Source organism: Erigeron canadensis, chromosome 8 (assembly GCF_010389155.1).
Source record: "Erigeron canadensis isolate Cc75 chromosome 8, C_canadensis_v1, whole genome shotgun sequence".
Taxonomy (NCBI): domain Eukaryota; kingdom Viridiplantae; phylum Streptophyta; class Magnoliopsida; order Asterales; family Asteraceae; genus Erigeron; species Erigeron canadensis.
The window spans coordinates 36,658,019-36,674,138 of NC_057768.1; the positions used below are offsets into that span (position 1 = coordinate 36,658,019).

General features: G+C 36.3%; 2 protein-coding genes across 4 annotated transcripts; one reads left to right on the plus strand and one right to left on the minus strand.

The window, feature by feature from the left end:
• The first annotated feature begins 218 nt into the window (after positions 1–218).
• On the plus strand, positions 219–6,694 carry LOC122580047. Of its 3 annotated transcripts, none has more exons than XM_043752318.1 (4): positions 219–799; positions 1,684–2,055; positions 2,131–5,915; positions 6,402–6,694. In XM_043752318.1, the coding sequence occupies exons 1-3, from the start codon at positions 704–706 to the stop codon at positions 5,890–5,892; spliced, it is 4,230 nt and encodes a 1,409-aa protein (XP_043608253.1). In that variant the 5' UTR covers positions 219–703; the 3' UTR covers positions 5,893–5,915; positions 6,402–6,694. The 3 variants fall into 3 exon arrangements, with proteins under 3 accessions (XP_043608253.1, XP_043608255.1, XP_043608254.1); XM_043752320.1 differs by having other exon boundaries at positions 2,146–5,915; XM_043752319.1 differs by lacking the exon at positions 6,402–6,694 and having other exon boundaries at positions 2,131–6,252.
• Positions 6,695–14,604: 7,910 nt separating this feature from the next.
• LOC122579257 lies at positions 14,605–15,697 on the minus strand. The gene has a single exon (XM_043751382.1). It carries the CDS (start codon positions 15,335–15,337, stop codon positions 14,786–14,788), a length of 552 nt encoding a protein of 183 aa, XP_043607317.1. The 5' UTR covers positions 15,338–15,697; the 3' UTR covers positions 14,605–14,785.
• Between the last annotated feature and the right edge of the window lie 423 nt (positions 15,698–16,120).

A 16,120-nucleotide genomic window follows, 5' to 3' on the forward strand; every position in this document is an offset into this window, starting at 1 on the left:
TAACGTGCATAAAAAGATTGTATATTTTCATATTAAAAGCTCATTCCTGAATTTTATAGAAAGTGTAGAATTAATTAATTCAGCTTAACAAAATTCCTTAGGACTTCCTTTAACAAAACACATAAAAAAAAATTAAGAAAAATAACACTAAAGCACTAATGATTACATATCCATAGGTACAACATAGATACATTTATGACAGAAAAAAACGACGTCGTCGGTGTTTTATAAAAACACAAAATTTCCGCTTGACAATAGTCAACCTCTTCACCGCATATCACCAAATTTATCTCGCGATTCCAATCTTTCCCCAATTTCTCTCTTTATATCTATATCTATAATCTCTCCCGTCAATCCTCCCTCCGGCGCTTAAAATCCGACAACAAATCATCAATTCACTCTCACACCACACGCGCAGATCTATTCAATTCCCCCCAATTAAAATACCCTAATCCAATCACCTCATTTTCACCATTAAATCGCCTCACTGACCGATTAATTACATGTTAATTACCGTTTTTACTGTTCGATTACCGATCCAGAAGTATAAAGTTGGTTAATCTATCACTTATAATCAATTTAATCTAGTTTGATTTAGAAAATTAGGGTTTGTGATTTGGGGGAAGATCAGGAAATTAATGATTATTATTGAAAAAATTGATTATGATGGAAAGAAGGTGAGAGAGGGTTACACCAGTGGCACATGTGGCCGGTCCTATCTGAGTCTTGTTCGTCTGTAGCTGCTGCTGCTCACTCGAATTCCTCCTTTCATTTCATCGATACTAACTCCTTTTCCAAAGTATATATATATTCTTTTATTTTGTATGTATTTTTGTGTATTTGATTGTTTATGAAGGTGGGTTATGCCTGATTAGTGAAACTGATTAGGAAAGGTGGAGGCTTTATTAGTTTCGGCTCATGTTTACATTGATTTTCGATGCTTGCTTTATGTATGTGTATATAGGTATAAATTGAATGTTAATGGAGATTTATTTGGTTTGATTTCTGAATTTGATTAGGAAAGGTTGAAGCTTGCTTTATATATGCGTTATATCTGTATAAATTGAATCTTAATGGATGTGTGTTTTGTTTGATTACTTAAATTTATTAGGAAAGGTTGAAGCTTTATTAGTTTTGACCCATGTTTTTTATTTTGTTTTTTACTGACTGCGATATATATATATATATGTGTGTGTGTGTGTGTGTGTGTATAAAACTATAAATTTAGTTTTTTTGTTTGTTGCAGAGTGATTTCTGATTTGTTGATGTTGCTTTATATATGTAGGTTAAATTAGTTGATCTTTGTTCTGATTATCCACTGCTGAAACCAGATCTTTTTGGTGGTTATTTGCTGTTTGCTTATTAAGGTGCTTTTATCTGATTAGTGAATTGGGTTAGCAAGGTGGAACCTTTATTAGATTTCTCATGTTTTTCTTGTGCATCAAAACGTTTTTTCTGCTTGCGTAGTGTGTGCTTGTCTATAAGTGTAGGATTAGCTTTCATTTTTGGTTGCGTAGTTGATCTCATACTAGTCTTGAATCCATATGTTGTTAGAAGTAAGGTTTAAGCTTTCCAAATATCTTGTTTTAGTCTTTTGGTGCTTTGAATATTTCGGGCTGTATTTTGGTTATAGGTGTTTTAAAAATAACTTACTCTGGTTTTTATATGTTTTATTTTATGCAGGATGGTCGAAAGATTAATGTAGGTGACTGTGCTCTGTTCACGGCACTCCACAGTTCCCTTCCATTTGTTGGAATAATTCGTAAATTAATAGTAGGAAAAGAAAATAGTCCAAGTTTGAGTGTGACCTGGCTTTACCGGCCTGCAGACGTAAAACTAAGGGAAGGTGCTCCGCTTGAAGCAGCACCTAACGAGATCTTCTACTCTTTTCACAAGGATGAGATACCTGCTGCATCGATACTCCATCCGTGTAAAGTCACATTCCTTCGTAAAGGTGTTGAATTTCCTTCAGGGATATCCTCATTTGTGTGCAGAAGAGTGTATGATATTGAGGGCGAGTGTTTATGGTGGTTAACTGATAAAGACTATATTAAGGTAAGTATGATGCCTCGCGTTGTTCTTTTCCTTATTATCTTTATGTGTTGACTTTTATCTTGATCGGATATGTAGTCTTATTTGACACAGGAACGACAACAAGAAGTAAACCAACTGTTAGATAAGGCACGGATCGCAATGTATGGATCAATGCAGAATGGGGGTCGTTCTCCAAAACCCTTGAATGGTCCAAACGGGACATCACAACTAAAACCTAGTTCAGATAATGTACAGAATAGTTCCTCCTCTATTTCATCACATGCAAAATCTAAGAAGAGAGAGCATGGTGCTCACAACTCAGACTCTGTTAAACGTGAACGCTTATCTAAAGTAGATGATGCAGATTCTGGTCAACGTAGACCAGATCACATAATGAAGACCGAGATTGCCAAATTTACCGATAAAGGAGGATTGGTAGATTTTGGAGGCGTTGAAAGACTAATACAGCTCATGCGACCGGACAGTTCTGAGAAGAAACTAGACCTTGCTTCTCGCACAGTTCTTGTTGATCTAATATCGGTTACTGACAGGTTTGATTGCTTAAATCGGTTTGTTCAGCTTAGGGGCTTGTCCGTTTTAGATGAATGGTTACAAGAGATTCACAAGGGGAAGATCGGTGATGGCAGTCCCAAGGTGAATGAAAAATCTGTTGAAGAGTTCCTTTTCTCTTTACTGCGTGCTCTTGACAGGTTGCCCGTGAATCTTCATGCTTTACAGACGTGTAATGTTGGGAAGTCTGTCAATCACCTACGTAGTCATAAAAATTCTGAAATTCAGAAGAAAGCTAGAAGTCTAGTCAGCACATGGAAGAGACGTGTGGAAGCTGAAATGAACATCATTGAAACTAAGTCTAGTACAAGCCGAGGTGGTTCTTGGCCAAACAAGTCAATGATGTCTGAAGTTTCTCATATGGGTAGTAGACGTACTGGTTGTTCTTCTGAAGTGGATCCCAAGAGTTCTACTTCGCAACCTTCTTCGCTGAAATCTCAACAGCCAAAGCATGCTTCCAATGAAGCAGCCACCAAATCACCAACATCCCCTGCCTCCATAAAATTGTCAGATATGCCTTCATCCGCAACTAAAGATGGAAGAAGTTGTAGCTCCAGTCAGTCTCCAAATAATAGTCAGTCTTGTTCTAGTGATCATGGCAAAACTGGGGCATCTAGTGTAAGTAAGATCTCTAGTAGTGTTTCTCATAGTAAGAACTCAAGCAATGGTTTCCATGGATCTACAACCCCAGGAGTTAGAAAAGATGCTGGAAAAAGTGGTTCTTTGAATCGGAATTATGCATCTGAAAAGGGATCGCCAACTAGACATACATCTGAGAGAGCATCTGATGTGTCTCATGTGGATAATGGAAATAGCCCGAGACTCATTGTCAGATTACCAAACAGCAGCCGAAGTCCTGCAAGAACTGTCAGTGTGGAATCTCCTGAAGAGGGTTCTCTTCTAGTGCCTTCTGAGAAGCAAGTTCATTATGATGAGAAAGTAAGAGGAAATAACGGTTCCCTACATGGAAACAATGAATCAAACTTGGGTAGAGATTTGTCTCAGGGAAAAGATGGTTTGGTTGGCTGTGGTTCATCCTCAGGGGTTACTCCAAAACCAGGGAAGCTATATGAGCCTTCATATAGCTCTATAAATGCATTAGTAGAGAGTTGTGCCAAGTTTTCCGAAGCTAGTGTGTCTCCATCAGTGGGTGATGATGTTGGAATGAACCTTCTTGCCAGCGTGGCCGCTGGTGAAATGTCGAGATCCGATGTGTCAGCGGGATGTTCTCCTAGAAGCAACTCGCCCTTACCTGAGGACTCCTGTTCTGTGAACGTTGCTAAGTTAAGGCGAATAGTTCAAGATGAAGATAACATTTGCATGGCAAATGGTCTCTCTGTTGACTCGTCCACAAAAGATAGATCTTTACAGCAGGCGCCTGCTGGGGTTCACATTTCTGGTGACAGTAAAGATGCATCATTTGGTTGTGAGGTGAAGACAGGTGAGGATAATACACAGTTAGTTTCGCCTGTGGAGGACAATGCTGCTGTTATGGAACCTGAGAGAAAGGATGCTGGTTTGATAGAAGATGCAAAGTGTTCCAAAGAGGGTGACGGATGTCCTGACGTTAAGCAGACACAAGACAATGTTGTGGCGCCGGATACTGCTTCTAGAAGTGTTAAGATTGAGACACAGGTTAATGAAGAATCGGCTTCTTGGTCATCTTCAGATATGCACGAGGACAAAAAGAAATTGGCGTACAAACGGTCAAGCAACAGCAACTTAGCAACCCCTTCTTGTGGCGATGCTGATTTAGTACCAAAGTTGGAAGAGCTAGATGATAAGGAGAGACATATTATGGATTCTGGCACATCTATTTCTCAACCTAGTAGTGAAAATGCACTTGAAAATAACGAAAAAGACGAAGCCCAGGATCCCCCTACTATTTTAATGCAAGAAGTCAGATCGTGTGGAATACCTAATAATGTAGCAGAGGCCAATTGTGCCGAGGATCCTTGCACTTCTGCGGTAGAAATGGTTGTAAAGTTGGACTTTGATCTGAATGAGGTTCTTCCAAACGATGATGGGATTCAAGGGGATGCTGAAAGGTCTTCTGTTCACCCTTCTAGCCCAATACCTTCTAGTTCACTTGTTAATGGGAGTCGGTCTGCTTTGATTACAGTGGCCGCTGCTGCCAAAGGGCCATTTTACCCTTCAGAAAACCTCTTAAAAGGTAAAGCCGAGCTTGGTTGGAAGGGTTCTGCTGCTACAAGTGCTTTCCGTCCTGCAGAACCTCGAAAGGTAGATGTTCCAGCCCCTGATAATCGTAAGGCTCGTCCTCTTTTTGACTTTGACCTGAATGTTGGAGTTGTTGATGATGCTGGTCAAAGTAGTGCACCATCTACATGTCTGGAGTCTTCGAACCGTTCTCTTAGTGGAGGTGGACTGGATCTTGACCTAAATGCATGTGAGGAGAGTCCAGAGGTTGTACGTCTGTCTGTCAGCAGTGGTTGTAGACAACAATTGCCTTCAAGGTCGTTTCTATCCGGTGGATTTACTATTTCAGAACCAAGTTCTTCACGGGGCTTTGACCTGAATAACGGGCCCGTTGTGGAAGAAGCGGGCGGTGAATCAGTTTTGTTTTCCAAAAACGGAATGCAGTTTATGTCTGCGGTTCCTAATGTTAGAATGAATAATATGGATATCGGGAACTATCCAACTTGGTTTTCACCAAACAATACCTATCCAGCAATTACAATACCATCTGTTGCTCCTGGTAGAGGTGAGCAGAGTTATCCGTCTCAAAGAATGCTGAATCCTGTGACTGCAGGTACCTCAGTTAATCCTGAGATTTTTAGAGGCCCTGTCTTGTCATCTTCACCTGCAGTTACGTTTCCGTCTACCGTGCCGTTTCAATATTCGGCGTTCCCATTTGAGACCAGTTTCTCGCTGCCTTCGGTTTCAAATGCTTATGTCGATTCTTCGTCATCTGGAGGGCCTCTTGTTTTCCCAAGTATACCTTCACAGGCCTTGGTGGGACCTAATGGCATGGTTTCAATGCCTTATAGGCCGTATTTTATGAGTCTACCTGGTGGTTCGAGTAATGTTGTACCCGATGGTAGAAAGTGGGGAAGCCAAGGTCTAGATTTAAATGCAGGTCCCGGAGGTGGCGTTACGGATGATAAGTTGCCTTCAGCCTTGCGACAGATGCCTTCACAAGCTGTAGCAGATGAGCAGATAAAGATGTTTCAGCAAATGACAGCAGGAAGTGGGGTACCAAAGAGGAAAGAGCCCGATGGCGGGTGGGATGGAGATAGGATTAGCTACAAACATCCGTCATGGCAGTAAGAAAGGCGCTAATGCAATGCCCGGTGAGTTATATTTCTGCTGAACTATTCATTGCTGAAACCCGGATATATAGAGGGGGCTAGATGGACGCTTAAAAGTGGAGCTGGGTTATGTTTTATCTCATTATTTGTAACAGCTCAAACTAGAAAAGTAAAAATAAAAGTTCAGCTTAAAAGTAAAATGGGTTGAATAAGTGAATAGTCATAGAAAGAGTATACTTGATGCATAAAGTTGCTTAAATGTTGTTTTCGGAAGTTAGATTGTTATTAAAATTATACGGAGCATGATTATGTAATCATAGTTTACACTCTTATCTATTGTTTATGAATTAAAAATAGGTCAAACAGCCTGACCTGTACAGAAGAGTATCTGTTATGACCTAAACCTTTTATTGCCAGCTACTCACCTGTCCAAGCCAATTTGCCCCCTTGAGTTGACATCTTGAAAGAAATGGTTTCATTTTCCGGAATTCCTTTTCTTATGGTTGGCATCTTTTTCATGGTTTGCAGGTAATCTGTCGGATACCCCCTTCAGTGGTTTACTCACCGAACTGCATGTTGCAGTTGATGGGTTTCCTGTAAAATGTGCCCCCGTCTTTTTTTTTAATGACACCTTGTTGCTTGGGGGTCTGTAATGCATAGCATTGAGTAGTTGCTTGAAACAGAGTGGCCTGTGAATGTTTTAACTTACTGCAAAGCATATGTCCACCCTAAACAAAACCAGGGAATTGGTTTTCAACAGATATGTAGAGTCCAGTTCTTCTGGGTTTAGTTTATTTAATTTTATTCATTCTGTTGTATCATGCAAACTCGTTCAAGTAGAGTGATCAAAAACCCGGCCACGACCAGTAGGTACAACCCCATGTAGTTCCACCCCCAGCAGCCATAAGTCCTAAAGGCTAGATTCATACAGAAGGTTTGTTCCTGACAATTAGGACCCATTAGGGTGCTCAACGATTTGATTTGTGCCTTTATTTTTAGAACAGCAAAGGCTGGATCACGGGTATCCGGACTGGATACCGTAGACCTACCCGTTTCCCTCCCCCCGCTCGCCCCACCCGGTAAATGTTCCACGAAGGCCTAGGAAACCTAAAGTGTTCCACGAAGGCCTAGGAAACCTAAAGCCAATAAATCCCACTCCTGAGAGTATTGTACTTGGGATCTCACGGACAAACGTCCGGGTGTTCAACCACTGAGGTAATCAGTGAAGGACATTTGATTTGTGCCTTATGGTTTTCTTTATTTGGTTTATATGACCATTCTTGAAGCTCAAATGGAAAACCAATCCAACTTAAACGGAATTAATCAAGAACAAGCCAACCAAATATGATGAGTAGGTTTCAATTCAATTCGATTTAAATCAATCCAAGCTATAATTATTTAGTTATATGTCGATAATATTCCTTCCTAAATTTTAGAAAAAATTACATTTTTTGTCCCTTAATTTGGCAATTTTTTCAGTTTCGACCCTAAAGTGATTTAATTACAAAAAAACCCCTAACGTTGGTCAATTTTTTCAATTTACACTCTGCCAACAAATGCCGTCTATTTTGTCCGTCAATTGGGGGGCAAATTCGTCATTTTACCATCTTCTTCTTCATCTCCTCCTCTTTTTATCTTTCTTTTAATATCTAAATATATACATGTTTGTATATGTATCTACAAACTTATGGAAAACTTATCTCTCGACTATATACTTAACAAATACATCTAGATCTAAACTCATCTCACATCCCACATTAATCTCCCATATCAAAACCAAAATAAAAAGATATATCATTATCACACCCCAGGAAGACAGGAACCATATATATTCACTGCTACCTGAAATCTCGACTACCACCACAATTATGGATTCTTTTCTTGTTTGCACTATCATCTATCATTCATTCACCATCATCGACCTACCACTACTCCCAATTCACAACGAGGATACACTATCGCCGGAAAAAAAAATAAGAGTGATACTTCACCGTTGGAAAAATATGGTGGTTGGGGTTTTTTCTGGCTACAGAAAGTTTTGTGGTTAGCCTCTGTTTTTTATCTTGTTGTTGTTGTTTCCATAATTCATTTCATCTAGATTTAGATAAACGAGATCTTGTATAAAATGAGAACTATTTTCTTTTGCTATATGAGCGAAATCTGATATAGATCACGTAATTTTAAAACGAGATTTAGAGTGGTAATAGTCACCTGATTTGTTTTCTTTTGATGGATTAGTTGATTAATTTGGTCAACTTTATATATCCATCTATGGAACAATCTAGCTGACATTGAGGTGGGAATACATACATATGTCATACATTTCTTTTCTATTATTTGATTTGGGAATAAAATGCAAGCACTAGTAATATGTGCATATATGATTTAGGAATATTATTTTTGTTGTTGAATCTGAAAATAAATGAATTGTTGATTTGGAAATATATAGATCTGTTGATGAAATTAGAACCTGATGATGAAGATAATGTTTGATGTTTATTGTCAGAGTGAATTTTATTATTATAAGATATCATTTATTCATGTTCAAGAATCTGGTTTCTTGTTTAATAACCTGGGTTTCATGTTTTTGTTGGGATATACATGTCTGTTTGAGTGTGGAAGAAGAAGACGGTGAAATGACGAATTTGCCCCCCAATTGACAGACAAAATAGACGGTGTCTGTTGGCGGAGTGTAAATTGAAAAAATTGACCAGCGTTAGGGGTTTTTTTTGTAATTAAATCACTTTAGGGTCGAAATTGAAAAAATTGCCAAATTGAGGGACGAAAAATGTAATTTTCTCTAAATTTTATAAAAGTTATGGGAAATATTCAGCATCAAAAATTGTACTTTTCATATTAGCCGTGCACAAAAAATTTAACTTCAATTGACATGATTGCGTGTAGATATACTTTCAAGGCTTCAAGCTATGATTTCTAATGTGACTTGCACACTTGGACTTGGATTTAGTTGTCTGAAGTTTTTAGACTGATTGATATATGATCATAAAATTAAAAGAATTAATAGGATCTGATTCAAAGTTCTTTTATTTTGATACAACAATAGTTAATGACTAATGTATCACGTATGGTATATGTCGTTTATTTTGGGGTGACAAATTTTTTACAAACAAAAAAAATACAAACACATGTGGCATAGAGTTGCTCCAATCAACAAAGAGAGAAATTGGAGAGAGATTACATAAACATGATTTGATTGGTAGAAAATATGTTTGTAAAAATTTGTTTGTAAAATGTTTGTAGGTCTAGAATTACTCCTTGTGTATTGAAGCTACTTGGGAAATTCGAGTCTTTTGTTCTGATTACGCCGTGTTGTAAGAGCAAAGAATACTAACACTTGGAATAAGTGTTAGTATTATTTTTATTAAACATTTATAGTTATTAAGTTTAATGTTACATAATTTCGTTACAGACTTTTGTTACAGGAAGAAGTCCTGATAGACATCTACAAGGACTCAGATTATAGGTTCAGAACATGGCATTTCCAGTTTCCCTAACCACGACTTCACCTTGATAACTTTTATGGTCAAAATTCCTTGTAGCTGCGGATGAATTCGATGTAAACAGGCCCAACTCGGGTACATACAACTAGAGGTGCAAATACCAGTTAACCGGTTCCGGTTATTTTTTTTAGTAACCGATTCCGGTTTTTTTTCTTTAAAAAAAACCGATTACGGTTAACCGGTACTGGTTAATAACCGGTTTGGGTTTTAAAAAACTATAACCGGTGTAATCGGTTTCGGTTAATAATAACCGGTTAACCGATACCGGTTAACCTAATAGGTTATTTTTTTAACCGCCCACTATCAATAATATATAAGCCAAAAGGGGTTTTCTTTTTCAAATAAAACAAGTTGTTCCGTCCGGATCTACCCACAAACACCACTGATAACACCACTTCTCTTCATCATCATCTACCCTTCATGGCCGCCACACACACACACACACACACACATATATATATAGTGAAAAGTTAGTTTAGGAACCCAAAAAAAGGCAAGAACCTTTAGAACTCTTTTCCACCAATTTAATTAAGGGTAATTAAGTAATTTTCTTAATCAATACATAATTTAATAAAAAATTAGTTATTTTACATCCCATGAATATCTCTCCTTCTTAACAGTTATTTGCTTTCATTTAATTTCTTGTATACATTGCGACTACATTTTGTGTTTGTCAATAATTATTTTTTTTATTGCCCTGTTATATATCTTAATATTTGTTTGTCAAAGCTTTACATGCTTCACAAAATAGTATTGTATGCGCTCATAACAAATTACCCCAACATTAAAACTATTTCGCAGCTAATTAATTGGTTACATACAAGTTCAAAACAATTGGATTAACATAAGAAACACCTTAGTAGATTGGAAATCTGGTAATCATAAATAACATGAAGTTTGTTCAACCCCATAATATAAAAAAAAAAAAAAACGTTAAACCACCACAACAAAAATAACTGACTTGATTCACTAATACTTAAAGAAATACTAACTAAACCATCCACAAATGTTTTTGGCCTTTTTCTTTGCTGCATACTCATTAGCTCAAGCGATAATCTTTGTTGTATACTTCTTCCGTATGCTTAGTTGTTTTATCTTTGAACCACTTTTTACATCAAGTCACACTCTGATTTCACATCTTGTACGCCCCCTTTGACACATTAAGAAAACTCTACAATCATTATCACTTTACACCAGATCAATTCCAAATCTTCTTGTTGATCACATATACTCACATATGTGATCACATATGATCACATATGTGAAAACTCATCAGCTCCAGCGATTCACATATGCTCGTGCTTTGATCACATATAATCACACTAAGTACATATAATCATTTATATAGATGCATACTGAGTACATATAATCATTTTAAGTGTGATTATATACTCCCACTGAACACATACAATCATTTATATAGAAGTACATATCCACATTTGAGCATGTCCATATATACATTCATATTTTAACAAAAACTAAATTGTTCTTAAAGACTAAGAGACATATACTTACTATGATCACATATAATCATAATCACATATCGATTCACATATGCTCACGTTTATCATATATAACCATGGGGCATGTATTCTCAGACTTTAATAAACTAATTATTTACTACAAATCAAATTTGTCAAAATATGCTCACAAGATCATATGTAATCATGTATACAAAATTAACATATGCTTACTGCAAATAAAAAGTACATAAACACAAATTTTACCCATTAATATCAATTATCCCCTTGAATCCCTGTTAATTGTTACTCAGGGTAGCCATATATCACACTTATTTTTTGCACATTTATGACACTTGCAATCACATCTTATCCTTTTGAGTTACATGTAATTCGTTTTATCCTTTACAACTACATGTAATCACCTTGATCATATATAATCATAACTCACAAATGTTACAACCTCTATTAGCTTACTCTCCAGCTTGTCATACCATCATTTTAATGTCTTATATATCTGTTTTATCAAGGTTTACACATGCACACAACACATAGTCATACATTTATAACAAGTCAAATCATGTATGACAAATAATTTTCATTAACTTCTTCCAATTGTATTCATTTTCCCAAATTCAGCCACGATGCACATATGATCACATTCAAAAGCAACTCTGCATACATTCCCAATTATATGACTGTTTCTTAACATAGATCACAACTAATCGTACATCAAATAAACAAGATCACATATATATATATGTAAGCCGAAACACTAACCTATCACATGATCACAGATAACCAACACTACAGCAATTAAAAATAGGAAACCAGTCCACCAATAAAAAAAAAACATAAATAAAGTAAAAAGACTACCTTTGTGCTTCATCTCGATTGTGTATGAGCAAAGCCCTAATCTTCCTGTTTATAAACAAGAAAATAATCGACTATTTTTTAAATGGGTATACGGAATCACATACGCTCACCGCCCTATTTATAATATATCATCAATGATTATATCGACTTTATCTTTTTCCATTGATCATATGCGATCATATCTCTGATTTGATTAGATTAATTGATTTGATTTTGATTTTTTTGAATTAGTGATAGGAGGATATCATGGTTGAAGGAGACGTGTGTGAGAGAAAAAGATTAATTATTTTTTTGTATATTAGTATAAAGTCTAAAAGTTTGTTCCAATTTTACCCTTATCACATGTTCCGTTCTTTATTTGGTTTCACATTATTTACAAGTTTGCCATTGTTCATGTGGGCCGTAGATTGTTGGAGATGTATGGATAGGGTTAACTTAAAGGGTTCTCAAAAGTTTTTACTTTTTTCAGGGTTCTTAAAATAACCTTTCCCTATATATATATATATGACTGGGCGGTTAGTGGAACACACATACACACACAGGCACACAGCCACACAGTACGTAATATTTTTGATGATCTTGAAGAGGTGATTCAGTGGAGGATCTTGAAGAGGTGATCAGTTGGTTCTTTCTCCGGTCTCCGATGCTTTTTTCTTTCTTTCCAGATGTATGTGACTTCATTTTTCTTTTTACCCAGTAAATGGGGAGTGGTAAGTATAAAATAGAAAACAATCCCAATTATATATAATTAATCGATTAACCGGTTAAAACTAAAAATAAAAACTGATTATCGGTTAACCGATTAGGAATCGGTTTTCAGTTTTGAAAGTGCAAATCGATTACTAACCGACGGTTTTTCCTAACCTATAATCGGTTTGTACTGTATCGGTTACTAACCGGTTACGATTATAGGTTAACTTTCGAATCGGTTCGGTTAACCGGTTTTTTTGTGCATGAGAATGTCCTTTCGAACTTCTTTTAAGGTACATCAAGGCTTGGACAGAGTGCAGGCATTTGACAACATTATTAAGAATGTTTTCGCCCTCACATTTTGAAAACAGGACATGGAATAATGGAGGGAATTGCAATCGAGTAAAGCCATAGATAAGTGAAGGGAGTTTTAAAAGAAAATAAGTGATACGGAATGAGGAGATTATGGGAAAAAATAACAAATGGTTTAAAGTGTTGGACATAACAATGGCTATCGCAATGAGGGCAGATGATGAGCATCCTGGAAGCCATTGGTGTAGTAGATGGATGAAAGAGTACAGTTATTGTGTTCATTGGTGTTTACCTGGTCTGCTGATTTTAGAATGAGTTCTTAATGGCCTATCTCACTCAATAGTATGTCTGTTCTACTAAGTGAAAGAAAAAAGACGAAGAAGGGCCATGTACAACAACATTTTCATGTCTTGCGTGTTGAGAAAAGTAGTAAATTTATATACGCGTATTAGGAGGTCTTTGAACGTGCTGCGCTATTGACAGGTTTTTTATTTTTGTCTTGCAATGTCCCAAGACTTGGTATAATAAGGATTGAGGCTAAGATCCACACCCAAAACTGATTTTGGAAGTATACGTATATGTTCATTTTACTTGTCCTATTATAAACACTATTATAATCACTTGGAAAAACACACAATCAAACAACCCCCCAAAACAGGGATACTGTTAAGCATGACCCTTGGCTGATACAACCTTGTTTATGAAAGATAATCATGGGTTAACACGAAACCAGAACCATGATGTCCCCTTCTACTCCGTTAGCCGTAAGTTGAATTTATGTGATGAAAGTTGATTTTTGGATCATAAAGTTGTAATGACTAAGTTTCTTATGCAACACAGTGGCTAATTAAGTACCAAACATACTGACAGCTCATTTATACCATTGTTATTCACTACATGTTCTTCTCTATGTGAATCTCACATTTACTGCAACAAGTAAACATACCCAGAATCGTATCTTTGTTCAACTATCTTTCTTTCTGTACTTCCCATCTTCACTTCTCTCCCAAAAAGACACCTTATTTGTACCATCTTTATGTTTTATTATCTTACGTTTCTCATGTTCTAGGTCTTGCTTTCCATTTTATCCAATCATACAAAACATAGTCACAATCTATCCTCACATCATACAAACTGTGCCCATAAGATTAAAGAACAAGATTATATACCTTAGAATGGAGAAACTCAAGTAGAATTGTAAGCGAGTAATGGAAGTCACTTAACATGAACATGAACACGAGTGCGATGCTATCTAGAACAAAAAGGTACATAAAAAGAAAAGCATTCCATCATTTCATAGATGCTTTCGAGCATGAAGCATCAATTGGATGTTTACATATTCTGCGAAAGTTAATATGACTAACTTTTTAAGTTTATATGACCAAGATAACTAGAGTTCAAGAAGCAGGTCAGAAAGTACCTGATTGACCAATACATCAATCTGATTATGATTCTCAAATCCACGATAATCATGACAAATAAAAGTACATCCAAACACCCCGATCATCAAGAAACCACATTAGATCTTAGATTACCTCACTACTTCAATTCTGATCAACTTTGGTGTATAATCTTTCGCTAACTATCCCGGAGTAAAACTAGCTAAATACCAAATTCTGAGTATGATTCTAAAAGTCACATTAACACTTTGAAAACACACATCAAAACACTCACTATTTCTACAGCAATGCCCTGAAGTCCATCTATTTTCTAACTATTTCAACCTTAAGCAACTTCAGAATGCCAACATGTGATAAATCGATAATCTTTGCTAATTCCACATGTTGACCAAAGTATCATAACAAGCTTAGCCTACCTACTTACCTAGTACATAATCATATAACATGACAATGATGAAACAAGAAACAACAATTCATAAACATAACCTTATAGCAGGTCATTATATTATATGAAAACAAATAACCAATGCTATTCTACAATAGGTTTTTTACAACATTGCAAGACCACATGAAATTCAAAAGAGTAATAATATTAATGAACACAAACACAAACATTAACATAAAGTAACATATATCTTGAAATATCTCACCCCTCAAGATTCAGCTGAGTTACCAAGAGCAAAAGAGAAGAGCTCACGAACCGGTGAGTACTCAACTAATCCAATATCCATTGCATAGCCATTAACCGGTAACTTCAAGTCCCTCAAAACCGTAAACGCTTCAGCCATTCTATTCTTCGGCACTTCCTCAGCAACCGGACAATAAGGTATCCACGAATCCGGCCGATACTCTTCACCAATCTCGATCCCTTCTCTTTTCATTGCATCACACAATTGAAAATGAAACTGAAGTAAAGGCAAAGTAGGTGTTGGGGCAAGAAACAACACATTATTATCATTAGGAAGGCTTCCAATTGAACCAAATGATAAAGGCAAAGGTTCTTGCTTTGAAGCAAACCCTTTCACAATATTTTCGAGCTTTGTGGGATCAATAAACGGGCTCGAAAACAGAGTAATATGAGGTCTAGATTCAATTTCTATAAGATGAGTACTAATTTGGCGCCTAGCTACAACATTCCATGCCTTCAAAACTTGGTTTTCAAGGGCTGGATCAAAGTAAAGCTCAATTGCATATCCTTCAGACATTGCCTTACAAAAATATTACAAATTCACCCAAAAAATACAGAAATATATATAGGGCTTCAAGATTCAAGCTTTATTAAACAATAACTTAAACCCTAATCAGTAATCAACAAGATAATTGATTATAATAATCAAAATGATGAAAAAGCTTACTTTTTGGATAATCTGTGATTAGGGTTAATAAAGAAAATCTTAAAGATTGAATTTTGAACACAAAGTTTCAAAATTCGGAGATACCCAGATGGGATTTGAGTGAAAAAGATGGAATTTTGATTAGGGTTTTTGTTGAATTGTGTTACTAAGATCGAAGGGGCGACAACATTGGGAGTTTGGAGTTGATATTTGATGGACTATTGATGCAAAATTGCAAAATGAAAAAGGTTAAATGTGAGTTCCATTAATGGTCCCTTTGATTTTAGTTAAATTATTCTTTCGATCCTTCAAATGTTTCCTAATTTAATATAGGATAAGATTAGATCATCTTTATCCTTTGGATTAATTTATAATCTCTTATAAAGAGAATATGATTAAGAAATTAAACATAATTTTTCTTTTCTAAATACCCTACTAAAACATAAAACCTTCATATACCCTCATTTTTCATTCTCTCTAATTATTACATACTCTCATCGACCTTCTATCACCCTTTGTCACCGCTCTCCTTCTCCACCGCCTCCCTCAATCTCCACCACCCCTTCCTTTTATATTGTAATCGTATTTTAGCCGCCGCAACGCGCGGACACTATGCTCGTATTTAATACTCGTAATTGTTTATCAATTTTATTA

Bases quoted from the DNA above. Each gene is read 5' to 3' on its own strand.
- LOC122580047 (XM_043752318.1), top strand. From the start codon at position 704: ATGTGGCCGGTCCTATCTGAGTCTTGTTCGTCTGTAGCTGCTGCTGCT. The intron at 800-1,683 runs GTATATATATAT...TATTTTATGCAG, and splicing joins ATACTAACTCCTTTTCCAAA to GATGGTCGAAAGATTAATGT. The intron at 2,056-2,130 runs GTAAGTATGATG...TCGGATATGTAG, and splicing joins CTGATAAAGACTATATTAAG to TCTTATTTGACACAGGAACG.
- LOC122579257 (XM_043751382.1), bottom strand. From the start codon at position 15,337: ATGTCTGAAGGATATGCAATTGAGCTTTACTTTGATCCAGCCCTTGAA.